At 42.6% G+C, this 27,088-nt stretch overlaps 1 protein-coding gene across 1 annotated transcript; it reads left to right on the plus strand.

The window, feature by feature from the left end:
- The first annotated feature begins 1,840 nt into the window (after nucleotides 1–1,840).
- On the plus strand, nucleotides 1,841–18,554 carry atp6ap1la (ATPase H+ transporting accessory protein 1 like a). The gene is made up of 7 exons (XM_038963826.1): nucleotides 1,841–1,944; nucleotides 6,532–6,572; nucleotides 6,817–6,905; nucleotides 7,516–7,757; nucleotides 8,032–8,082; nucleotides 8,350–8,593; nucleotides 18,038–18,554. The coding sequence occupies exons 1-7, from the start codon at nucleotides 1,841–1,843 to the stop codon at nucleotides 18,299–18,301; spliced, it is 1,035 nt and encodes a 344-aa protein (XP_038819754.1). The 3' UTR covers nucleotides 18,302–18,554.
- The last annotated feature ends 8,534 nt before the right edge of the window (nucleotides 18,555–27,088 follow it).

The following is a 27,088-nucleotide window of genomic DNA, read 5'->3' on the forward strand; positions in this document are numbered from 1 at the left end:
AACAATTATACATTCATTTGGATGCTACCATGATTATGGATCATCATTAATGAATCTTGACAAATGATAAGTGAGAAAGTTACAGAGGCACAAATCATTTATCCAAATACGTTTGGTTCCCTAAAATGGGGGGACTATATACAAAAAGTGCTGTAATTTCTAAACGGTACCCGATGTGGATGAAAATACCCCCAAATGTAAGGTGACAGTCTGCACTTTAACCTTTTATCCATTGTATAATTTGAAAGTGCTGGAGTACAGAGCTAAGACAACAACAAAATGTGTCACTGCTCAAATAATTTTGGACTGCACTGTATGTCAGGAATCCAATGGGATGATTTGAGGTAGGCAGCGGTCAGCTGTCTGACAGTATTGCGGTTTCGTCACTTTCCTCGCCCCAACCTGGGCGTGAATCAGACTCTCTACACACATCGACAAGTCGCCCTCGAAACGTCGTTACCCATGGCCCCACAAAAACCGCGGCCCTTGCAGAGCAGCCTAATTCCCCGCTTTATTGACTACGTTTCGATCGAAATGGCTCTTCTTCGTCAGGTCAAACAGACTGTGCTCACATCCCAAAATATACACATTTCACCTTACATGACCGTTAAGCACATGATGCAGGTGTGTGTGGAAACAATTCAACTCACTTTTGCGCATAGTCAATCATAATTAATCACAGAGGTACATATGGTCATAAAGGATTACATACATACAAATGGGTCCAAGTTCAAACCGAGGAAAATCTAGGTACAATACGCTACAATAAAAAAGTAGGGTAAAAAGAACATAGGCTATCAATGGACTGATTCATATTGTAATCATCTAAATAGTAATAAAATAATAAAATAGAGCCAAAACATCATAATATAATGCTCATGATATGATAATAGTTTTTATTTTAAATTAAGGGGTGGTGACACCAGTCAGTTGTCATAATAAAATTAGTTATAGGGGTTGAAATACAGTGCCTGCTGCTGCAACTGGTGTGAAATGGTTGGCTAGTTAGCGGTGCGCGCCAGTGGCGTGTCAATCGGTGACGTCACTCTCTGAAACCTCGAAAAAACAGTTTAATTTGCTCAGGTTGCTGAGGAGCATCAACAGTGTGCGGGCCTGCCTGTTCTTTACAAGCATATTGTACAATCTCATCATTCATGGATTACTGATGTACAAACAGAAGGGTAGACTAGTCTAGGAGACAGAACGGATTCCTCTATTGTCAGACAGCTATATTCCATTGATGAGGATGTAATTCCAGTGGTTTAACATGTCTTTTGTCACATTTCATACTGCTTCATTAACCCATGATCGAATCGGATGCAGAGCTTTTTTTCTTCTGAATAATTTGTATTTATTTTACCCTTATTTTACCAGGTAAATTGACTGAGAACACGTTCTCATTTACAGCAACGACCTGGGGAGTTACAGAGAGAGGAGGGGGGGATGAATGAGCCAATTGGAAGCTGGGGATGATTAGGTTGCCATGATGATATGAGGGCCAGATAACTGGTTTATCCTTCAAATTAATTCCAATAGAGATAGCATCGTATCTAGGTCATTTAATCATGGGGGTGCCTTCCCTATCGAAAAAAAATCCCGGCAAGCATACTGACCTTGAACAAATAAGTATCTGTGTATTTATGAATCAGTTTTGTTGAGAGCAGCTCATGGGCTTTGTGTGCGTGTGTTCTGAGTGGGTGTGACCGTGACACATCATTACCCCTCCCTCTAGATGCCTATTGGCTGCTGCCCGTGTCCATCATTAGGTTCAGGCTTCGGCTCTTATCGAAGAACGTTATGAAGCAGTCATCAACTGTGGCAGTCTCACCTGGCCGGCTCCATGGCAAAACAAGACTTCTTTATGTATTTTTATTTATTTTCTGTCGTTTATTTTCTGCAGCTCTCTTTGTCCTTTGATCAAGTGTCTGCGGTTGTGGAAAAAAGGTAGGTGTGAAAGGAGCTATTTCAACTCTAGGCTGGAGTCAGGCAGGGCGATGGATGGATGCTGTGCAGACGGAGGGGGAGAACGAGGGTCTTTTATAGTGTGATGAGACCGTGGGAATGAGGAGAAAGATACCGTTTTAGAATGCGTTTGTGAATCTGTAAAAAGCATGATCTCGTATCATCTGTAACCATTGTGATAGTGATTCCCCTCTTGTACATTTGAGATGTGCTGCACTGTTACTGTAGGGTACGATACTGTAGTGTGCACATCTGCAATGCAAATGTTGCTACTAGGGCTCTGTCAGTGAAATACAAGAGACAATGCATAGGTGTTGCTCTGAAGGCATCAGTTTACAGGGCAAATCCATATATGCACTACAAAAAATAGACAGGGATGAATGCTGCTACATCAGAGATGAGATGGAGTCAAATTATGTGTGCTGTATACTGCAGACAGCCTTCCTCTGAGAATTCCACTATTTGAGTACAGCTCCGTAAGATGCTAGATGGAGGAATTCTCTTCTATTTTATTCTATGCTATTCACCTCAATATGTCTGGCACGGCTGCCACTCAAATAATCAAAATGTAAAAACAGTAATCACATAAAAACCTTTTGTTATTTCTGTAATACAGAAACGTTATTTTCATTAGTTTTACAGTTGAATATATTGAATAGAATATGTTAACTATGACGAAAAGGATACAGATTGTTATAGTAAATTAATGTATTTGTTTGTAGTATTCCATTGGACAGCAATTCATTGATTTTGGTTCTAGTGAATGACAATGGGATTATTGCAGTTCATTTTAAGAACATGGATATAATATCCCATGAATTGTATTTTGTATAACTTTAATGAATGCAGTAGTCTGGGGGAGCCGGATCCACCATATTTTGACTGAAATATGACATAGCAGATTGCTCGGTAGATCCTGGTGCCTTGAATACCCCTACCTTCTGAACCCTGCTGACTTCTTAATCATCCTGTTTTGGCATGTGGCATTTTGTCATAACCCTGACATTTGCCCCAGCTGCTGCTGCCTAGGCTCCAGCAGCCTCCAGTCAACCTTTCTTGAATAGACAGCACAGGGGCTTTATATCTAAATATAAGATCAGATATTAAGCTAAAATGTTAGGCAGTATTGTGCATGTACTGTTTATACATTTCTTCATATCATATTTTATTGATATTTCAATTCAGATGCCTGTAAACATGCCCTGAATACAAAGAATGGGCTTATAATGCTCCCAGTAGAGTAGCTATGTGATATTGTGATATTTAAGCAATAAACGTGAAGGGGTGTGGTATATGGACAATATACCACGGCTAAGGGGTGTTCTTGTGCACGCCGAAACGCGGAGTGCCTGGATACAGCCCTTAGCTGTGGTATATTGGCCACATACCACAAACCCTGCGGTGCCTTATTGCTATTATAAACTGGTTACCAATGTAATTAGAGCAGTAAAAATACATGTTTTGTCATACCCGTGGTATATGGTCTGATATACCAGGGCTGTCAGCCAACCAGCATTCAGGGCTTGAACCACCCAGTTTATAATGTGATTTAATCAGGTGATGAAAACATAGAATACAGTAAACAAAGTCACCTGATGATCCGAGAGGTCAGGATCATTCCAAATGCAATAATCCTGAAACATAATCAATAAAACACATTTTCAGGCTCATTTCACTTGTCAATGTGTCTTTTGTGCATTTAGGAACAAACTATACATGGACAATACTGCTTAACATGTTCGATCTTTAACTGAAAAGATCAACCCCCCCCACAACCGACCTGTTTACCAAAGTAATTATACTCTGCCCTGTCTCCCAACACCTTGGGCTCATCTATTAGGGAACATTTAACTTCATAAAGAACCAGAATGTAATTGGCAACATATTGCCTCAAGGGCATTGGTGGCGACATGTAAGGCAGTGCAGGCATTAGTCTGAGCACAGGTGGAAGTCTAAAAGCAGCCCCTCTTATCTTCAAACTTACCCTCACAGAATACATGACATGCCTGGCATTGTGAGGTGAGTGAGAGAGATGATCAGTGGATCATATTTATTATGTAATGGCTGGTCCACAACATGCTATGTTGCAGCCAGTCAATGACAGCAGCAGGGTAGAGTACAGAGTGGATTTGTAAGCTGATGTGTAGGGTGGGGTGGGGACAGAGGTAGGAGAGGATTTCTTTATCCCCTGTAGATCATCACAATCGGTTCAGTCATTTGAATGAAAGCTACATTTTTGCTTGGGTTAGTGGTTTTGATGAGGCCGTGTAGGTCTGTGTAGCAAATTCAGGTTGACATTTGTGTTCAGATAAATGACTACTCAGTGTTCTGTCACTTTTTATTACATAACAATGGCATCTGCTGGTGAAAAGAAGACAGAGCACTCACTCCTTATCAACTCCCAAATGTATTGTTACATCACTGAACCAGGCCAACAGAGATACAGCCACAGATGGGCTTTCAATAACAAATGTCAGATAATTACACTTTTACACTGAGGTACACTGAATATGTTCTATTCATGTCATAGACAACATAGTATTACAGTAGTATATGCCTCTCTGCAATAGTATTAAACAAATCGCCACACACAATGCAGTGCCTTACTGCAGGGTCATGCTTTATGAAGTGATGAACGAATCAGATAAGGAATTCTGATTCATGCAGAATATAAGCACAATGTAATATAAATACTATTTAGCAGCGCTTTTATCCAAAGTGACTTACAGTCACGCTTGCATACATTTTACTTACGGGTGGTCCTGGGAATCAAACACACTATCCTGCGGTTGCAAGCACCAGACTCTGCATTGGATTATGACTGGGTAAACTATAGATGCGAACTACCCACTGCTCTAATAGACTAGTAATGGTCCAATGGAGAATTCTACTCGACACCCGAAGACGAAAGCTGTAGAAAATGTGCTTTGTACATTACATTGCTGAAATTTGCATTGATATAAAAGTACCGAGACGCTTTTTTACAGACTACAGGCTAGTGCTAAAATTACACTGCTAATGTTTGTCAGTCAGGGTTGGAGTCAATTCCATTTCAATTCAGGAAGTTAACTGAAATTCCAATTCAAATGAAGAACATTGGAATTTCAGTTTACTTCCTGAGGACTCCAACACTGCTGCCTGCCAGTCCAGGTAGCTTCCTCAGATCTGGTGGGCAGACAGTCTACGCTAACCCCCCTTAGCCCTAATGAGTATACCATGGTCTGGCTGCTAGCTCCCCTGATTCCCAGGTAAGGATACCATGGTCTGGCTGCTAGCTCCCCTGGTTCACAGTCAGGATACCATGGTCTGGCTGCTAGTTCCCCTGGTTCACAGTCAGGACACCATGGTCTGGCTGCTAGTTCCCCTGGTTCACAGTCAGGACACCATGGTCTGGCTGCTAGCTCCCCTGGTTCACAGTCAGGACACCATGGTCTGGCTGCTAGCTCCCCTGGTTCACAGTCAGGACACCATGGTCTGGCTACTAGCTCCCCTGGTTCACAGTCAGGACACCATGGTCTGGCTGCTAGCTCCCCTGGTTCACAGTCAGGACACCATGGTCTGGCTGCTAGCTCCCCTGGTTCACAGTCAGGACACCATGGTTTGGCTGCTAGCTCCCCTGGTTCACAGTCAGGACACCATGGTTTGGCTGCTAGCTCCCCTGGTTCACAGTCAGGACACCATGGTCTGGCTGCTAGCTCCCCTGGTTCACAGTCAGGACACCATGGTCTGGCTGCTAGCTCCCCTGGTTCACAGTCAGGACACCATGGTCTGGCTGCTAGCTCCCCTGGTTCACAGTCAGGACACCATGGTCTGGCTGCTAGCTCCCCTGGTTCACAGTCAGGACACCATGGTCTGACTGCTAGCTCCCCTGGTTCACAGTCAGGACACCATGGTCTGGCTGCTAGCTCCCCTGGTTCACAGTCAGGACACCATGGTCTGGCTGCTAGCTCCCCTGGTTCACAGTCAGGACACCATGGTCTGGCTGCTAGCTCCCCTGGTTCACAGTCAGGATACCATGGTCTGGCTGCTAGCTCCCCTGGTTCACAGTCAGGATACCATGGTCTGGCTGCTAGCTCCCCTGGTTCACAGTCAGGACACCACGGTCTGGGAAGATTTGTTGGTAAATTACCTTTTATCTTTTTAAGAAATTCTGAAAGAGATTGGTGTGTTTGTTCCACTATCTGATCATGGCATGGGGTTGTTCAAAGACAGACATGTATTTGTTTAAAATCTATCACTTGATGGTTTAATTTCAGAGAGACAAAAAATCATGTTTTATTTGCTAAATGTTATATATCCGCCTCACTCACAGAGAAATAAGTAGTACTGATAGGTTTTAAATGTAACAAATAACTACATTTTAAATAAAGAACTGTACAAATTATACATTTGTGACATTAATATTAAATACTTTTTATTTTAATGATGTTATGTTCAATCTACCATTGTCTCTACATCTACAGTCCTAGTAATACTATAAGGGATATTTACGTTGATGTTCACTGTCCAGTACCTTATAGGCTACTTCTATATCATCTGAAATAATCATTTATTTTTGTATGTTTACAGTTTAGCGGGGCCCACATCCCAAGATATCAGGGTTCAAAACAGTGAGTTATTTTCCCTTATTGTCAATGGATTATGTAAATGTTTTGAATTGTTTTTTTTATGGTATGTGTATAAAAACATACACTAAATTCACTGGTAGCACTTCACCTTGTGTTGTTAATTTATCTGTGTAATAGTGACACTGGTGTAGTAGTAGTGACACATTGTTAATATTAATTTGATAATTGCTTTATAAGTTCTAAATATTTTATTTAATAAAATGTCTCTCTTTCTCCTTGTATACAGATGGGTTGGCTGCCCAGAGCCACAGTGCTGCTTCCGATGGGGAGAGTTCTTCGCTTATAGCGGAGGACCCTCTCAGGAGAGTCCTGCAGGTCCCAATTATTATCTTTCCTTCCTCCCGAAGTGTGCACTTGTTCACTTCACTTCACTGACTTGAAAGGAGATGACTGGTACAACAAATATGGTGGAAACTCCCACTAGCCAATGCCTCTACCAGATTTGCAGAAAATAGTGAACGAGTGCACACTTCAGAGAAGGGAGATATAGACTACTGTGTGTGTGATTAGACACTAGAGACTGACGTTTCTAGGAATCCAATATGGTGTTGTTCATGAAAAAAGCTTTTATTCCCAGCCGTCTGAAACTAATCCCAGACAGAAGGCTTAGTCTCAGTGAGATAAACCATTAGATTTAATTTCAACATAAAATTATAAATAGATTAGATTATTCCTAACAACAACACCTTTACACAAAGTCTTATTGGTCAATGAACGCCCACTGTAGACCCCACAATGAGATGAAAAAGCAATCTGTAATAGTTTTTCAGATTACTGTTGTTTGTCAATCAGTGAGCCACCATCTTATCTCTTTCTACCTCTCCTTCTCCCTTTCTTATTTTCTTTTGTCTTCCCCTCTGTCTCTTCTGCTATCTCTTTCCCTCTTTCACCCCTTCCTGTTTCATCCTCTCTTTCCCACCGTCAGCCCTATGAGTGGCAGCTGGACTCCCCACACAGAACCAAACGGAGCCTACTGCAGACATCCAGCATTCTTCCTTACTCTCCTCTGAGCGTGGTTTACAACAGCAAAACATGTATCCTGTTTAGGGCCAGGAAGCTTGCTATCAGGTTCAGGAACAGCACCTTAGTGGATCTCACAGAGAAGGCCTTCGGCCCCGATGCACCAGTGGACACCAAAGGCTCTATGTGCAGCAAAGACAAAGCTACGTATGTCTGCTTAGCGGCTGTAGATATTCCTCCTGCCCTTCCCGATACATTACTCTTCCTCGCTATCCTCCATTTTCAAAGGATTAAGTAATGACAGAGAACACCGGAAGAAGAATTATCACTGAATTATCAGAGTGAATTATTGTAATGTTTGTTTATGTGTCAATTAATCCAATGAGGAATGGGTTGCCAACTGGCAATTTGACACAAAAATAAAATGTCATTAATTGATTCATTCATTCGATAGTACTATTGAACCTTGTTTTTCCACCAGGCTTGTACTACGTTTCGGAGATGTGGAGGACTTGAGAGGACTTGCAATTAGGTTTGCCTCTTCATTATTTTTTATAGCCAGTGCTAGACTTTAAGGACCATTTTGCAAATAATAGATTGGCCCATGGATTTCCTTGTCAGGTCACATGTAGGTAAATAAAACACTTGGTCTGAAGTATATTGTGCGGGGTCCATTTTGGTTGTGATACTTGATATTTATTTATTGTACTGTACACTGACTGTAAGTCTCTCTTGATAAGAGCATCTGCTAAATTACTCAAATGTAATTGTGTAATCAATGTATGCACTGTTCCAACAGACTACAAATGTCCAACACATTCTATGAGTCGGCAGGGCAGAACTGGTTCACTCTGGACAGCGTACACATCCACTACAACTGGACCCACGAGGCAACGTTCAACGCCACCGATGTTTACGCTCCTAGTACCCACTCCTACCACTGTCAGCACGTCAGCAGTCTGCAGAAGTACGACACGCTGCTCGTACCCAGCTCCATCACAGACAACTCCGCAAACTGGCACATCACCTTCACAGACTTCCAGGTTGTTATGCATTGATTTTACAGGGAGGCATCGTTTTATGGTAGGAGGGAGAGGCACGTTTTAATAGGGGCGCATGTTCTGAGGGTTCTGTTGGAACTCGGCAGCTACTCCTGTTGAATTGTAGTGAATAACTGGATAACTTGAATTGTTTGTTAAAACCTTTTGGTAAAATAATCATGAATGATCTGTAAACAGAACTGCAACTTGAGTGTGGCTTCATTCAACTCGTCATAATACAGGGCAGTTCCTAGTTATACCTCTAGGTGGCATCATTTTTTATACCATAACAATACCTTGTTATTTATTGTATTGTTTTTTATTGTGTTTGTGTATGAACCCAGAAAGATTCATGTTTGGTTTCTTAAAGAGTTACATGATATATAAAAATCCACAAGATTAAAAAAGGATATCATATCCTTTATGTGCTGCGCTGAGACAACCATAAATTATCAGCATTTTCATCATACTGCAGGCCCGCAACAGGTAACCGTCATTGACTCTTATTTTTAACCCATGTCCTCACTCGAGGCATAGGCCCAATGGTTCTAGACAATCTTGTACCTATACCAATTCAAACCAATCCCATGGTATTTTCAAATAAGGGGTTACCTACTGATCATAGCATGCTTGTATTAGAGACTCCATCTGACCTGAAATCCGGCAGCTGCGGTCTAGGATTAGTTCATGTAAATTCCAGAACTTTGATTTCAAAGATGGATTTTATTGAAATTCTGGCTTCTGAATCCAATGTGGACATTCTGGTAATTTCTAAAATAATTCTGTGCTGGACTCTGATGTGTCTCTATCTGGTTATAATGATTACAGATGGGACAGAATAGGAAGAGGTGGGGGGGTTGCCATATTGACCATTCAAATATTTTTGTATCTCTTGCTACCTCTGTCCCTAAGCATTTTGGTTGTTTTGTTCTTAGTGTGGGCCTTGGTCCTAATAACCAGCTGACACTAGTTGTCTTGTTCTTAATGTGGGCCTTGGTCCTAATAACCAACTGACACTAGTTGTCTTGTTCTTAATGTGGGCCTTGGTCCTAATAACCAGCTGACACTAGTTGTCTTGTTCTTAATGTGGGCCTTGGTCCTAATAACCAGCTGACACTAGTTGTCTTGTTCTTAATGTGGGCCTTGGTCCTAATAACCAACTGACACTAGTTGTCTTGTTCTTAATGTGGGCCTTGTTCCTAATAACCAGCTGACACTAGTTGTCTTGTTCTTAATGTGGGCCTTGGTCCTAATAACCAGCTGACACTAGTTGTCTTGTTCTTAATGTGGGCCTTGGTCCTAATAACCAGCTGACACTAGTTGTCTTGTTCTTAATGTGGGCCTTGGTCCTAATAACCAGCTGACACTAGTTGTCTTGTTCTTAATGTGGGCCTTGTTCCTAATAACCAGCTGACACTAGTTGTCTTGTTCTTAATGTGGGCCTTGGTCCTAATAACCAGCTGACACTAGTTGTCTTGTTCTTAATGTGGGCCTTGGTCCTAATATCCAGCTGACACTAGTTGTCTTGTTCTTAATGTGGGCCTTGGTCCTAATAACCAACTGACACTAGTTGTCTTGTTCTTAATGTGGGCCTTGGTCCTAATAACCAGCTGACACTAGTTGTCTTGTTCTTAATGTGGGCCTTGTTCCTAATAACCAGCTGACACTAGTTGTCTTGTTCTTAATGTGGGCCTTGGTCCTAATAACCAGCTGACACTAGTTGTCTTGTTCTTAATGTGGGCCTTGGTCCTAATAACCAGCTGACACTAGTTGTCTTGTTCTTAATGTGGGCCTTGGTCCTAATAACCAGCTGACACTAGTTGTCTTGTTCTTAATGTGGGCCTTGGTCCTAATAACCAGCTGACACTAGTTGTCTTGTTCTTAATGTGGGCCTTGGTCCTAATAACCAGCTGACACTAGTTGTCTTGTCCTTAATGTGGGCCTTGGTCCTAATAACCAGCTGACACTAGTTGTCTTGTTCTTAATGTGGGCCTTGGTCCTAATAACCAGCTGACACTAGTTGTCTTGTTCTTAATGTGGGCCTTGGTCCTAATAACCAGCTGACACTAGTTGTCTTGTTCTTAATGTGGGCCTTGGTCCTAATAACCAGCTGACACTAGTTGTCTTGTTCTTAATGTGGGCCTTGGTCCTAATAACCAGCTGACACTAGTTGTCTTGTTCTTAATGTGGGCCTTGGTCCTAATAACCAGCTGACACTAGTTGTCTTGTTCTTAATGTGGGCCTTGGTCCTAATAACCAGCTGACACTAGTTGTCTTGTTCTTAATGTGGGCCTTGGTCCTAATAACCAGCTGACACTAGTTGTCTTGTCCTTAATGTGGGCCTTGGTCCTAATAACCAGCTGACACTAGTTGTCTTGTTCTTAATGTGGGCCTTGGTCCTAATAACCAGCTGACACTAGTTGTCTTGTTCTTAATGTGGGCCTTGGTCCTAATAACCAGCTGACACTAGTTGTCTTGTTCTTAATGTGGGCCTTGGTCCTAATAACCAGCTGACACTAGTTGTCTTGTTCTTAATGTGGGCCTTGGTCCTAATAACCAGCTGACACTAGTTGTCTTGTTCTTAATGTGGGCCTTGGTCCTAATAACCAGCTGACACTAGTTGTCTTGTTCTTAATGTGGGCCTTGGTCCTAATAACCAGCTGACACTAGTTGTCTTGTTCTTAATGTGGGCCTTGGTCCTAATAACCAGCTGACACTAGTTGTCTTGTTCTTAATGTGGGCCTTGGTCCTAATAACCAGCTGACACTAGTTGTCTTGTTCTTAATGTGGGCCTTGGTCCTAATAACCAGCTGACACTAGTTGTCTTGTTCTTAATGTGGGCCTTAGTCCTAATAACCAGCTGACACTAGTTGTCTTGTTCTTAATGTGGGCCTTGGTCCTAATAACCAGCTGACACTAGTTGTCTTGTTCTTAATGTGGGCCTTGGTCCTAATAACCAGCTGACACTAGTTGTCTTGTTCTTAATGTGGGCCTTGGTCCTAATAACCAGCTGACACTAGTTGTCTTGTTCTTAATGTGGGCCTTGGTCCTAATAACCAGCTGACACTAGTTGTCTTGTCCTTAATGTGGGCCTTGGTCCTAATAACCAGCTGACACTAGTTGTCTTGTCCTTAATGTGGGCCTTGGTCCTAATAACCAGCTGACACTAGTTGTCTTGTTCTTAATGTGGGCCTTGGTCCTAATAACCAGCTGACACTAGTTGTCTTGTTCTTAATGTGGGCCTTGGTCCTAATAACCAGCTGACACTAGTTGTCTTGTTCTTAATGTGGGCCTTGGTCCTAATAACCAGCTGACACTAGTTGTCTTGTTCTTAATGTGGGCCTTGGTCCTAATAACCAGCTGACACTAGTTGTCTTGTCCTTAATGTGGGCCTTGGTCCTAATAACCAGCTGACACTAGTTGTCTTGTTCTTAATGTGGGCCTTGGTCCTAATAACCAGCTGACACTAGTTGTCTTGTTCTTAATGTGGGCCTTGGTCCTAATAACCAGCTGACACTAGTTGTCTTGTTCTTAATGTGGGCCATGGTCCTAATAACCAGCTGACACTAGTTGTCTTGTCCTTAATGTGGGCCTTGGTCCTAATAACCAGCTGACACTAGTTGTCTTGTTCTTAATGTGGGCCTTGGTCCTAATAACCAGCTGACACTAGTTGTCTTGTTCTTAATGTGGGCCTTGGTCCTAATAACCAGCTGACACTAGTTGTCTTGTTCTTAATGTGGGCCTTGGTCCTAATAACCAGCTGACACTAGTTGTCTTGTTCTTAATGTGGGCCTTGGTCCTAATAACCAGCTGACACTAGTTGTCTTGTTCTTAATGTGGGCCTTGGTCCTAATAACCAGCTGACACTAGTTGTCTTGTTCTTAATGTGGGCCTTGGTCCTAATAACCAGCTGACACTAGTTGTCTTGTTCTTAATGTGGGCCTTGGTCCTAATAACCAGCTGACACTAGTTGTCTTGTTCTTAATGTGGGCCTTGGTCCTAATAACCAGCTGACACTAGTTGTCTTGTTCTTAATGTGGGCCTTGGTCCTAATAACCAGCTGACACTAGTTGTCTTGTTCTTAATGTGGGCCTTGGTCCTAATAACCAGCTGACACTAGTTGTCTTGTTCTTAATGTGGGCCTTGGTCCTAATAACCAGCTGACACTAGTTGTCTTGTTCTTAATGTGGGCCTTGGTCCTAATAACCAGCTGACACTAGTTGTCTTGTTCTTAATGTGGGCCTTGGTCCTAATAACCAGCTGACACTAGTTGTCTTGTTCTTAATGTGGGCCTTGGTCCTAATAACCAGCTGACACTAGTTGTCTTGTTCTTAATGTGGGCCTTGGTCCTAATAACCAGCTGACACTAGTTGTCTTGTTCTTAATGTGGGCCTTGGTCCTAATAACCAGCTGACACTAGTTGTCTTGTTCTTAATGTGGGCCTTGGTCCTAATAACCAGCTGACACTAGTTGTCTTCTTCTTAATGTGGGCCTTGGTACTAATAACCAGCTGACACTAGTTGTCTTCTTCTTAATGTGGGCCTTAGTCCTAATAACCAGCTGACACTAGTAGGAGTGTATCGCCCCTCTCGGCTTCTTCATGTTCTCTTAACAATTTATCTGAATTGCTAAGTATGGTAAATAGGAACTATTCATTTTGGGAGATTCTAATATTGTCAGATACGCTAAAAGATATTTGCTCTGAGCTAAACCTGTCTCAGCTGATAACTGAACCTACACGGCCCAATCCTAAACCTGTCTCAGCTGATAACTGAGCCTTCACGGCCCAATCCTAAACCTGTCTCAGCTGATAACTGAGCCTACACGGCCCAATCCTAAACATCCATCGAAATCTACCCTGATTGATCTTATTTTGACGAATACTCCATATAAATATGTTGATAGTGGGGTTTTCTCACTGGATTTTAGTGACCGTTGGCCAGTTGTCTGTGTCAGAGATATGAGAATGCATAAATCTAAGCCTCGTGTCATCACTGAGGACATTTAAAAAGCTTTTTTTTTTTTTTTTTACATAATCTTTATTTTAGTGACTTCGATTGTATCTCAGCTATCCCTAAGCTGATTTAGCTTGAAGCTTTTTTGCAAATGTCTTCAATACTATTGTAGATAATCATGCCCCCTTCAAAACTCTGATAGTAAAGGTAGTTCGAATGCCTGGTTCACTCCTGAATTATCCAAAGTCAGTCACAAGAGAAATGTTGCCTGGGTCAAGGCCAGGAACACAGGTTTAGGCCCAGATTGGCAATCTGTATTGTAAAGGGAATCTGGCTAAATTCTGGAAAACTGTCAAATCTCTAAAGGGTTGCACTTCCTACTCTCCGCCCCAACAAATTCATTCTGGTCCCATTACGGACAAAAATGCCATCATTGATGCATTTAATTGTCATTTTATTTCAGCGGGCTATCTTTTTCAAAGACCGTCTAGCCATACTATCTCTAAGAGTGGGCTTAACGCTGATTCTGACATTTTGCAGATTAACTCAGAAAATGGTCGTCAAGTTATTGCATTTCGGCATTCTGTACTTCAAATCAAATGTTATTGGTCACATAGACATGGTTAGCAGATGTTATTGCGAGTGTAGCAAATTGCTTATGCTTCTAGATCCGACAGTGCAGCAGTATCTAACAGGTAGTATCTAACAATTCCACAACAAAACCTAATATCTAACAAATTCCACTACAAAACCAATACACACAATCTAGTAAAGGAATGGGATAAGAATATATAGTATTAAATATATGGATGAGCAGTGACAGAGTGGCTAAGATGCAATAGGTAGTAAAGAATAGATAGTGATGGATACAGTATACATTATATCCATACGAGATGAGTAATGTGAGACATGTAAACATTCTTAAAGTGGTATTATTAAAGTGACTAGTGTTCCATTTATTAAAGTGGCCAATGATATCAAGTCTGTAGGTAGGCAGCCGCCTCTCTGTGCTAGTGGTGGCTGTTTAACAATCTGATGGCCTTGAGATAGAAGCTGTTTTTCAATCTCTCTGTCCCAGCTTTGATGCACCTGTACTGACCTCGCCTTCTGGATGGTAGCGGGGTGAACAGGCAGTGGCTCGGGTGGTTGTTCTCCTTGATGATCTTTTTTGCCTTCCTGTGACATCGGGTGTTGTAGGTGTCCTGAAGGGCAGGTAGTTTGTCCCCGGTGATGCGTTGTGCAGACCACACCACCCTCTGGAGAGCCTTGCGGTTGTGGGCGGTGCAGTTGTCTTACCAGGCGTTATACAGCCTGACAGGAAGCCCTCAATTGTGCACCTGTAAAAGTTAGTGAGGGTTTTCGGTGACAAGCCACATTTTTTCAGCCTCCTGAGGTTGAGGAGGCGCTGTTGCGCCTTCTTCACCACACTGTCTGTGTGTGTGGACCATTTCAGTTTGTCTGTGATATGTACACCGAGGAACTTAAAACGTTCCACCTTCTCCACTGCTGCCCCGTCGATGTGGTTAGGGGGGTGCTCCCTTTGCTGTTTCCTGAAGTCCACGATCATCTCTTTTGTTTTGCTGACATTGAGTGAGAGGTTATTTTCCTGACACCACACTCTGAGGGCCCTCACCTCCTCCCTGTAGGCTGTCTCGTCGTTGTTGGTAGTCAAGCCCACTCTTGTGTCGTCTGCAAACTTGATGATTGAGTTGGAGGCGTGCATGGCCACGCAGTCGTGGGTGAACAGGGAGTACAGGAGGGGGCTGAGAACCCACCCTTGTGGGGCCCCAGTGTTGAGGATCAGAGGGGGAGAGATGTTGTTTCCTACTTTCACCACCTGGGGGTGGCCCGTCAGGAAGTCCAGGACCCAGTTGCACAGGGCGGGGTTGAGACCCAGGGTCTCAAGCTTAATGATGAGTTTGGAGGGTACTATGGTGTTGAATGCTGAGCTGTAGTCAATGAACAGCATTCATACATATGTATTCCTCTTGTCCAGATGGGATAGGGCAGTGTGCAGTGTGATGGCGATTGCATCGTCTGTGGACCTATTGGGGTGGTAAGCAAATTGAAGTGGGTCTAGAGTGTCACACTGAACCAGGATGTGTGGCGGTTCCTCCTGCAGGCAGAGGAGGGTCGTTAGTGATTGGAGCCACCTGGGCTCAGGGTATAAAACTGCTTCACTAATCACCTTTCTCTCTCTCTCTCTGCTCCTCCAAGTACGATCCTGTTTTGTTTGTTCCTTTGTAGTTTTGCATAGTTTTCACTCAGTCATATTCACACACACAGATTCACACATCCATGCACTTTACATACACCTTACATTATGATACTTCCACACCTCATTCCTTTTTCTTTGTTTAAAGTTAATAGCTTTGTTTAGAATAAAGAACCTTTTTAATTGGCCTATACCTGTTGTTCGTGTCCCCTCATTTTTGTCACAGGCTATGAGCCGGCTTGTGACAAGAGTGACAGGTAGGGTGGAGGTGATATGATCCTTGACTAGTCTCTCAAAGCACTTCATGATGACAAGTGAGTGCTACGGGGGCGATAGTCATTTAGTTCAGTTACCTTAGCTTTCTTGGGAACAGGAACAATGGTGGCCATCTTGAAGCATGTGGGGACAGCGTACTGGGATAAGGATTGATTGAATATGTCCGTAAACACACCAGCCAGCTGGTCTGCGCATGCTCTGAGGACGCGGCTAGAGATGCCGTCTGGGCCGGCAGCCTTGCGAGGGTTAACACGTTTAAATGTTTTACTCACGTCGGCCACGAGAAGGAGAGCCCACAGTCTTTGGTAGCGGGCCGCGTCGGTGGCACTGTATTGTCCTCAAAGCGTGCAAAGTAAGTTGTTTAATTTGTCTGGAAGCAAGACGTCGATGTCCGCGACGGGGCTGGTTTTCTTTTTGTAATCTGTGATTGTCTGTAGACTCTGCCACATACGTCTCATGTTTGAGCCATTGAATTGCGACTCCACTTTGTCTCTCTACTGACACTTTGCTTGTTTGATTGCCTTACGGAGGGAATAACTACACTGTTTGTAGTTCGGCCATATTTTCAGTCGCCTTGCCATGATTAAATGCGGTGGTACGTGCTTTCAGTTTTACACGAATGCTGCCATCTATCCACGGTTTCTGGTTAGGGAAGGTTTTAATAGTCACAGTGGGTACAACATCTCCTACACACTTCCTTATTAACTCGCTCACAGAGTCAGTGTATACGTCAATGTTATTATCTGAGGTTACCCGAAACATATCCCAGTCCACGTGATTTAAGTAATCTTGAAGCGTGGAATCCGATTGGTCAGACCAGCGTTGGATAGACCTAAGCACGGGCGCTTCCTGTTTTAGTTGTTTTAGCTGCTCCCCTCATTGCTGGCTCAGTAACCTATATCTTAAATCTAACATTGTTATCATGAAAAATTCCAAAAGTGTGGAAAACAGTGCTGCCACTCCATAAGGGCAGAGATGGTAGTGATCTTGATAATTATCATCCAATCTCCAGGCCTCCATGTCTGTCTAAGATTCTCAAATCTTTGGTAAATAAAGCAATTTCCCCTACTGCTGACCTGGCTGTGACAAGGCTATAGTCTGATTTTGCAACTGTACAGGACGCCCTTACTGATATAAAACTTGTGCTTAAATACATGTTGTTTTCAAATTCTCGTAAGATTGGCTCATCGGATGGTTCTATAATCGAACGAGTCCCCTTGATCACAGGAGACTGCATTCTTTACCAAAAGGTTGGCTGGACCTTTTTGAAGTCACGTAGATCACATCATTACACTCTTTTTGTTTACAAAGCCCTGCTGCACAAGCTTCCAACTTACTTAACTTCACTGTTTAGATTTACATTTAACTTCCTTGCACCCTATGTTTTAAAAAATCTCCAAAATACATTTCGGTTGGATGCTTTGGTGTCCCTAGAGCAATTCAGACAGGTGACAGAGGATTTTATAATGAAGAAAGTGTTTGTTTTAATTGACTGTGTTTTGTATCTTAATGTGTATTTCATGTGAATATTGTGTATATTTATGTTTATCTATAATTGCCTATTGATGTGTTTGTTTTCGTATTGTGCTGGGCTCATTTGCAAAAGAGACTATAGTTTCAATATGACTTCCCTGTTGAAATAAAAGTAAATAAATGTAATCTTTGTAGAGCAGGGACGATACCAGTATTGCGATAATCTTTAGTATCTTGGCAAGAAAACAACACACGAAGCGGCTTCACTTCTTTAGGAACACAGCCCTAATGTTGGAAACAAACATTATTATGTTGTCATCCAGATTCACAATTATTTATTTTTCAAGGTATAGCATACAATATTTTACATACAGCATGTTTTTAAGGACCAAAAACTTTTGTCTGCTTCGTTGTTTTCTTTTTTGCCATGGAAAAAATATTGCAATACTGATTTCATTACAGCCCTACTTTGTTGCATCGTTTACTTTACTCTAACATCTCATCTTTATATTTCTCTTTGCTCGACAGATACAATCGTTCAATGTGCTGTCCAACAAGTTTGGCTCAGCCAGCGATTGCGCTACGTTCTTCACCCCAGCTATCCTCATGGGTCTGATCACCTCCCTCATCCTTCTCCTGGTCCTGGCCTACGCGCTGCACATGGTGGTGCACCTCAAACACATCGACACCTACGAAGAACACAAGACCACCGTCTACTTCCCCCGCAGCACAGAGACTGCAGAATGCTCCGGCACCACCAGCTCCGCTGCCACTGAAAAAAACAGCTTGTAGGACTCCGTTTCCCAGGATCCACCTCAGTCTCCACCACTAGGAGTATACTGTAAACTGTTTCTGTAGGTGTCAGAGAGTGACTATGCAGGGGCTCTGACTATGAGTTCTCTGATAGCTGGCAGACTGACCGACTGACTGACTAAACTCAATATATAAAGCAACCTCCCATACTGAAGGGACAGAAAGACATGGTCATATAGTCTGAACCTGATATGGTTGTCCACTTTTGCATCACTGGGCTCAGGCAGTGGTTGTTCAAGCCAGGTAGTTCTAATAATTTGTGGCTCAGCATCATCTGGTGGATTTGGATACAGCTTTGGAGGTGATCCTGAGACATTGACCAGTTATCGGGCATTGCAAATCAAAAACAAACTAAATATTATGTACTCTTGAATGAAATTCAAACTGATATAAGAACAAAAAAGTATTCATTTAGTTCCTTGTCAGTACTATAAATGCTGGTATATATACTGGATAAAGAAGTTTCATTTTAATAACAAAACCGTACCCTAAAGGGTACATACCGTAAAGGGTACATACCCTAAAGGTAATGCAGTATATACTTTTATGTAATTAATTAATCAATGTGTTACATTCTGGTGTTTCAGACCTGTGTTTTCAAGAACTTGTGTTATTACGAGCTTTTGTGAAAATAATACTGTATGTACATTTCGGGCCCGTATCCACAAAGCGTCTCAAGAGTAGAAAATTGTTCGGAAATTCTAATAGAGACATTTTACTCCTACTCTTATTGGTAAAAATAAAAGCTATGCATGAGTCCTCTTTAGTCAATAAAGTCCCACCTAGTTGAGCTGTCCTAAAGTACATTTTTTAGCCTAGTGCGTTGAAGAATTTAGGCATATCATGTGAAATAGGCTTGTGAAGTCATTGTCAAATAAGCAAGAGATACTGTTGTATGTAGGTCTAGATTATTTATGGGTGGATCATATATAAATATCAAAACATTATTTTAAGGATCATATAGCCAGGAGTAAAATCAACTCATAAAAGTTTATCTCAGCTGGTAATCACAACATTTTGAGATAGTGCAAAGGAAAGACAGTGATGATGCTCATTGACGTTGCTGCAAATGATGGGGAATAACCAATTGTGACTTTTTTAACAACTCAAAAGCAATTCCATGTGGCGCAGGAACCACTGACTCGCTGCCTTTTTCTATTATTAAGACACCTGCTGGTAACTCTTAACTGGTTAACCTTTCTAGGACACACGTTCCGCTAGCGGAACCCCACCACAACATTCCGCTGAAAAGGCAGCGTGGGAAATTCAAAAATATTTTTTTGAAATATGTAGCTTTCACACATTAACAAGTCCAATACAGCAAATGAAAGATAAACATCTTGTTAATCTACCCAGCGCGTCCGATTTAAAAAATGATTTACAGCGAAAACACAACATATGATTATGTTAGATCACCACCAAGTTCAAAAACACACAGCCATTTTCCCAACCAAAGATAGGAGTCACAAAAACAGAAATAGAGATAAAATGAATCACTAACCTTTGATGATCTTCATCAGATGACACTCATAGGACATCATGTTACACAATACATGTATTTTTTGTTTGATAATGTGCATATTTATATCCAAAAATCTTAGTTTACATTGGCGCCATGTTCAGAAATGCCTCCAAAATATCCGGAGAAATTGCAGAGAGCCACATCTAATAACAGAAATAGCCATCATACACTTTGATGAAAGATACATGTTTTACATAGAATTAAAGATACACTTGTTCTTAATGCAACCGCTGTGTCAGATTTAAAAAAAACTTTACGGAAAAAGCACACCATGCAATAATCTGAGACGGCGCTCAGATAAAAACAACATTTCTCCGCCATGTTGGAGTCAACAGAAATACGAAATTACATCATAAATATTCCCTTACCTTTGATAATCTTCATCAGAATGCACTCCCAGGAATCCTAGTTCGACAATAAATTGTTGTTTTGTTCAATAATGTCAATTATTTATGTCCAAGTAGCTACTTTTGCAAGCACGCGCTTGCAATATATCCAAACGCTCGTGCAAGTCACGCATAACGTCGGACGAAAACTTAAAAAAGTTATATCACAGGTCGAATAAACTTGTCAAACTAAGTAGAGAATCAATCTTCAGGATGTTGTTATCATATATATCCAATAACGTTCCAACCGGAGCATTCCTTCGTGTCTGTATAAGTTATGGAACGCAAGGCGATATCATGTGGAATGCGCGTGACCAGGAACTGGCAATCTGCCAGACCAATGACTCATTCCCCTCTCATCCGGCCCCACAACACAGCATAAACTTCATTCAACGTTCTACCGACTGTTGACATCTAGTGGAAGGCGTAGGAAGTGCAAACAAATCCATATCTTCCTGGGATTTGAATAGGCGATGAGTTGAAAAACAACCAGCCTCAGAATTTCCACTTCCTGTTTGGAAGTTTGCCTGCCATATGAGTTCTGTTATACTCACAGACATAATTCAAACAGTTTTAGAAACTTCAGAGTGTTTTCTATCCAATAGTAATAATAATATGCATATATTAGCATCTGGGACAGAGTAGGAGGCAGTTCACAATGAGCACGCTATTCATCCAAAGTGAAAATGCTGCCCCCTATCCCTAAAAAGTTAATCTTTAATTATCTACATCATGTTTTTTCAAGTTATACCTTTGGAGCACATTGTTAAAAAGTATGCCTAAATTGGGCATGCCTGTAAATTGGCAATTGAAGGCATCTGGGGTTTCTGTAGCTTCCAGTTTGTACACCAGATATGTGATGACTTAATTTCCATACTGAGCAGTACAGGAAAGCCCTACACAAAAAGCCACTATAGATTTTTCAACCAAGATGTTCTTGGCAATACTTTCTTCGTTCTCGATTCGGTGAAAAAAAAACAGTGTTAGAAAATGTCAGTGTCCAGTTGCAGATGATTCAACAAAAACCAGGTTGCACTGTGTGGCGCGCTGTCATCAACCAAGAACAGCTTACTTAAAAAATCTATGGCAGCGTTTTGTACAAAACGTACAGGGCTTTACAATAACGTCCGTATGGAAACATGGTTATCACATATCTGTCATACAAACGGATGGCTAGGGCTTATGTTCGATCAAAAGACCTTTCGAACATTGTCTGCATCATTATCGGCAAGTTACTTGATGCGTTAGCTACAGTGCCAAAACGAGTTAGAGTTGTTAAACGGGAGTGGAGTGTGTTGATATAACAATAATTTAGTAAAAATTCTGCTTTTAAAAACCATCAGAATTGGTCAATATAAATAAATATGAGTGATAACATATTAGGCAAGAATTAAGGGTAGGCAAAGTGATCATGTTGGGCGAAAATTATTATTAGTTTTTCACCGTGGTTGTCTGAAGCGTGCTATAGAGTTCACAGCTGGCGTGATTACCAGCTGAGATAAACTTTTATGAGTTGATTTTACTCCTGACTCAGAGTTTGTCTAAGCAGTGTCTTAACATCATCCTAAACCTACTCTGAGTTGGGAGTTTTTTTTGGTCAAAAAACAGGTTTTAACAGGATTCCTAGGACCTTTTCTGAGATGCTTTGTGCATATGGCCCCTGGTTTTGTAAATTTTCAAATGTGTTTTCTTCTTACAGGTGGGCCTTCAGTAGTTTTACAGTTAAAACACTATATAGGCAACCAGACCTGGGTTCAAATACTATTTAAAATATCTCAATTACTTTGACATACATTTGAAATAAGAATTCAGAAATATTTTATTTGAAAAGTAGTAGTTGAATATATTGAGTGTATTTGGAAATACACGTGGAAAGTATTTGAAAATACTCAAATACACTGACTCAAATACACTCCCATGCATTTAACCCAGGTATTTGAAAATAGTGTTCGAAATAAGTATTTGAAAATACTCTCAAACACAATTTGGTAGACTATTTTCGTTTTGACAAATAACCATTAAAATACTCAAAAGTATTTGTTTTGGGCTGTGTATTTGAAAATACCAGATACTCAAATGCACATGTATTTGAACCCAAGTCTGTAGTCAACATTTAACTATTTTAAAAAGCAATAAATTGAATCAATTGGCAGAACCACATCAACAATTTATTGTTGTTTAGTGATATGCAGCATGCCCATGGCTAGAAAATAAATTTGCATACAACAGTAGCTTACTCTGATGGGTAGAATTGTGCAATTTGTCTAGGAACCTATCATTATGTACCTTTTATTGATCTGTAGGCTATCTGTTTGGAAAATTAAACCCAAGTTGGCTCAACTGTGTTTATTGCTCTCTATGAAACTTGAAGATTATTGTGGAAGTTTAAGATATTTCAGTTATTAATAAATGTTGTTTAATTCATGAAAAATAGGGATGGGTTGTAGAGACTTGAAGGACAATGAATGTAAGAAACCTTACCCAGCTAGCACATTTGGTTCCTTGGAAGTTGTGGGAATGTATGATTTTGGTTTCCCATTGGTTCTGGGAACGTAGCCATAAAGTTTCCTGACCGTTAAAATGTAAAGTTTTTTAAACATTCTGACAACGGAAATACAAATGTAGCCTGTTCTGGGAACAGAATGCAGGGAGGTTCTGAGAAATATTTTTTGGAGTTCCCTAAAAGTTTTCCTGGGAGGTTTTATTAACATTCTGAGAACAGAAATTATAGGTTATTCTAAGGTAATTAAATAACATTTTGAAAACATTTTTCTATTGAACTTTTAACAACACTGCTAGCTTAGTTTGTGTTAACTGTTTTGAATTCAAAGCACAGATAGGACACATGGAAAATAGGCAAAAGCGATAAAAACGTTTTTATTGTGGTATTTCGAAGGACCATCTTATACTTCCACATTACTTCCAGATTACTTCCACATTACTTCCACATTACTCTTCAAGTTTCATAGATTGCAATTGACACGTTTGAGCCAACTGCCATCCACCTCCTTCAAAGAGCGGGCTTGCCAAACTGCATTGCAGATGTGTTGGGAACTGTGGGTTAGCTGATGAATGCACATGTCTTGCAAACAGGAGACCCTGGGTATGAATCCCAGCAGTACCTGAGCTTATAACTGTTATCACAATGACCTATATATTGCTTAGGGAACATCCTCCTGAATGCACAGGACGTACTTTGAACACCCGACAAAGTCAACATCCCCATCATTGGCAAGAGAAAGAGGACACAGAGCGGGGTGCCTCGTAAGGATCCGCAGAAGGCGAGTGGGAAAGCTACTGTTACCGTCAATATCACTTGCCAACGTAGAATCATTGGACAATAAATTAGACGAGTTACGAGGTAAATTAGATGAATATCCTACCAACGGGACATCAAAAACTGTAACATCTTATGTTTCACGGAATCGTGGCTGAACGATGACATGGATATTCAGCTAGCGGGATATACGCTGCACCGGCTAGATAGAACAGCACACTCCGGTAAGACAAGGTGGGGGGGGGGGGGGGTCTGTACATATTTGTAAACAACATCTGGTGCACGAAATCTAAGGAAGTCTCTAGATTTTGCTCGCCTGAAGTTGAGTATCTTATGATAAACTGTAGACCACACTATTTGCCAAGAGAGTTTTCATCTATACTTTTCGTGGCTGTTTATTTACCACCACAGACGAATGCTGGCACTAAAACAGCACTCAGTCAGCTATATAAGGAAATAAGAAAACAGGAAACCGCTCACCCAGTGGCCGGGGACTTTAATGCAGGGAAACTTAAATCCGTTTTACCTAATTTCTATCAACATGTTAAATGCGCAACCAGAGGGAAAAAGATTTGAGATCACCTGTACTCCACACACAGAGATGCGTACAAAGCTCTCCCTCCCCCTCCATTAGGTAAATCTGACCACAATTCTATCCTCCTGATTCCTGCTTACAAGCAAAAATTAAAGCAGGAAGCACCAGTGACTCAGTCTATAAAAAAGTGGTCAGATGAAGCAGATGCTAAACTACAGGACTGTTTTGCTATCACAGACTGGAACATGATGGCATTGAGGAGTACACCACATCAGTCACTAGCTTTATCAATAAGTGCATTGAGGACGTCGTCCCCACAGTGACTGTACGTACATACCCCAACCTGAAGCCATGGATTACAGGCAACATTCGCACTGAGCTAATGGGTAGAGCTGCCGCTTTCAAGGGATGGGACTCTAACCCGGAAGCTTATAAGAAATTCTGCTATGCCCTCCGACGAACCATCAAACAGGCAAAGCGCCAATACAGGGCTAAGATTGAATCGTACTACACCGGCTCCGACGCTCGTCTTATGTGGCGGGGCTTGCAAACTATTACAGACTACAAAGGGAAGCACAGTCGCGAGCTGCCCAGTGACACAAGCCTACCAGACGAGCTAAATCACTTCTATGCTCGCTTCGAGGCAAGCAACACTGAGGCATGCATGAGAGCATCAGCTGTTCCGGACGACTGTGTGATCACGCTCTCCGTAGCCGACTTGAGTACGACCTTTAAACAGGTCAACATTCACAAGGCCGTGGGGCCAGACGGATTACCAGGACATTTGCTCCGGGCATGTGCTGACCAACTGGCAGGTGTCTTCACTGACATTTTCAACATGTCCATGTTTGAGTCTGTAATACCAACATGTTTCAAGCAGTCCACCATAGTCCCTGTGCCCAAGAACACTAAGGCAACCTGCCTAAATGACTACAGACCCGTAGCACTCACGTCCGTAGCCATGAAGTGCTTTGAAAGGCTGGTAATGGCTCACATTAACACCATTATTCCAGAAACCCTAGACCCACTCCAATTTGCATACCGCCTGTCACGCCCTGGCCATAGAGAGGTTTTTATTCTCTATTTTGGTTAGGCCAGGGTGTGACTATGGTGGGCATTCTAGTTTCTTTATTTCTATGTTTTCTTTTTCTTTGGCTGGGTGTGGTTCTCAATCAGAGGCAGCTGTCTATCGTTGTCTCTGATTGAGAACCATACTTAGGTAGCTCTTTTTTGGGAAGTTGACTTTTGTTTAGGGCACATAGCCTTTAGCTTCACGGTTTGTTTTTGTAGTGTTTGTTGTTTTGTTCGGCGTCATTTTTATTAATAAAGAGAAAATGTACGCTCACCACGCTGCAGCTTGGTCCTCTCCTTTCAACAGCCGTGACAGAACTTCCCACCACCAAAGGACCAAGCAGCGTGGTAGAGAGGACTCCTGGACATGGGAAGAGTTCCTGGATGGTAAGGGACCCTGGAAGCAGGCTGGGGAGTATTGCCGTCCAAGGGAGGAACTGGAGGCAGCTAAGGCGGAGCGGCAGCGTTATGAGGGAACACGGCTGGCAAGGAAGCCCGAGAGGCAGCCCCCCACATTTTTTTTGGGGGGGGGAACACAGGGAGTGTGGCTGACTTAGGTTGGCGACCTGAGCCAACTCCCCGTTCTTACCGTGGCGAGTATGTGACTGGTCAGGCCTCGTGCTCTGGGGTGATGCGCACTGTGTCTCAGTTGAGCATTCACAGGCCGGTGTGCTCGGTGCCAGCGTCCCGCATTTGCCGGGTGGAAGTGGGCATCCAGCCAGAACGGGTTGTGCCAGCTCTGCGCTCGAGACCGCCAGTGCGCCTCCACGGCCCAGTGTATCCGGTGCCTCGGCCAAGGAAGAAGCCTCCTGTATGTCTCCCCAGCCTGGTGAGTCCTGTGCCTTCTCCCAGAGCCAGGTCTCCTGTGTGTCTCTCCACTCCAGCGACGGCCTCCAATCCGGAGCCTCCAGCGACGTTCTCCAGTCCGGAGCCTCCAGCGACGTTCTCCAGTCCGGAGCCTCCAGCGACGTTCTCCAGTCCGGAGCCTCCAGCGACGGCCTCCAGTCCGGAGCCTCCAGCGGAGGGTGCCCAGTCCGGGGTCGGCGGCGAGGGTCCCCGCACCAGAGGCGCCACCAAAGTGGGGGGAGCCAGAGGTGGAGGGGGGTCTACGTCCCGCACCAGAGCCGCCGCCGTAAAGAAGGCCCACCCGGACCCTCCCCTTTAGAGTCAGGTTTTGCGGCTGGAGTCCGCACCTTTGGGTGGGGTACTGTCACGCCCTGGCCATAGAGAGGTTTTTATTCTCTATTTTGGTTAGGCCAGGGTGTGACTAGGGTGGGCATTCTAGTTTCTTTATTTCTATGTTTTCTTTTTCTTTGTGTTTGGCCGGGTGTGTGTTGGATGGTGTGGAGGTTCAATTTGGCGACCGTTTTGACCAGGAAAGTCTAAATGTCCTGCAAAAGTTGGAAAGAGCGCTTCTCACCGGGGAGTTGGATGAGTCTCTAGATCAGTACCCTGAGCTGAACATAGATTCTCTTTCAGTGCAGTTGCCGCTCTTTTGCAACAAATACCCCTGTAGCAGCAGAGGTCCTCAGGAGGCTTCCAGTGGAGGTGCAGGGGTAGGTTGACCAAGTTGAGGTGCTGATCAGAATTTTGTTTGTGGTGCCAGTGTCTTCATGTGAGGCTGAGAGGAGTTTCAGTGCACCCCGCAGGTTAAAGACTTGGCTACGGGCTAGCATGGGCCAAGAGAGACTGAACGGCGTAGTTGTCTCTAATGTACATAAAGACAGGCTGCACAGTCTCGAGGGAAAATATCTGCTAGCAATTTGTTGGATCCATTGAAACCCGCAAACATATGTTTGTTTCTTTTGTTCAGCAGTGTGTATAGCAGTGGTTCTCAACCTTTTTTGGGTACTGGAACCCCTGCATATTTTTAGGCAAGGCGGGCAAGGTTTTGAGTGGTCCTCAGGGACCCCTACCCCCTCTATATTATATGTAAAGTTACTGGAATCCTTGTGGTGCTGAATACGTTCATTAC

The sequence above is a fragment of the Salvelinus namaycush genome, chromosome 2 (genome assembly GCF_016432855.1).
Source record: "Salvelinus namaycush isolate Seneca chromosome 2, SaNama_1.0, whole genome shotgun sequence".
Classification (NCBI taxonomy): Eukaryota; Metazoa; Chordata; class Actinopteri; order Salmoniformes; family Salmonidae; genus Salvelinus; species Salvelinus namaycush.

Coding starts and splice junctions, on each gene's coding strand:
- atp6ap1la (XM_038963826.1), top strand. CDS start 1,841: ATGGCAAAACAAGACTTCTTTATGTATTTTTATTTATTTTCTGTCGTT. Junction 1,945..6,531: donor TCTGCGGTTGTGGAAAAAAG/GTAGGTGTGAAA, acceptor GTATGTTTACAG/TTTAGCGGGGCCCACATCCC. Junction 8,083..8,349: donor TTGAGAGGACTTGCAATTAG/GTTTGCCTCTTC, acceptor CTGTTCCAACAG/ACTACAAATGTCCAACACAT.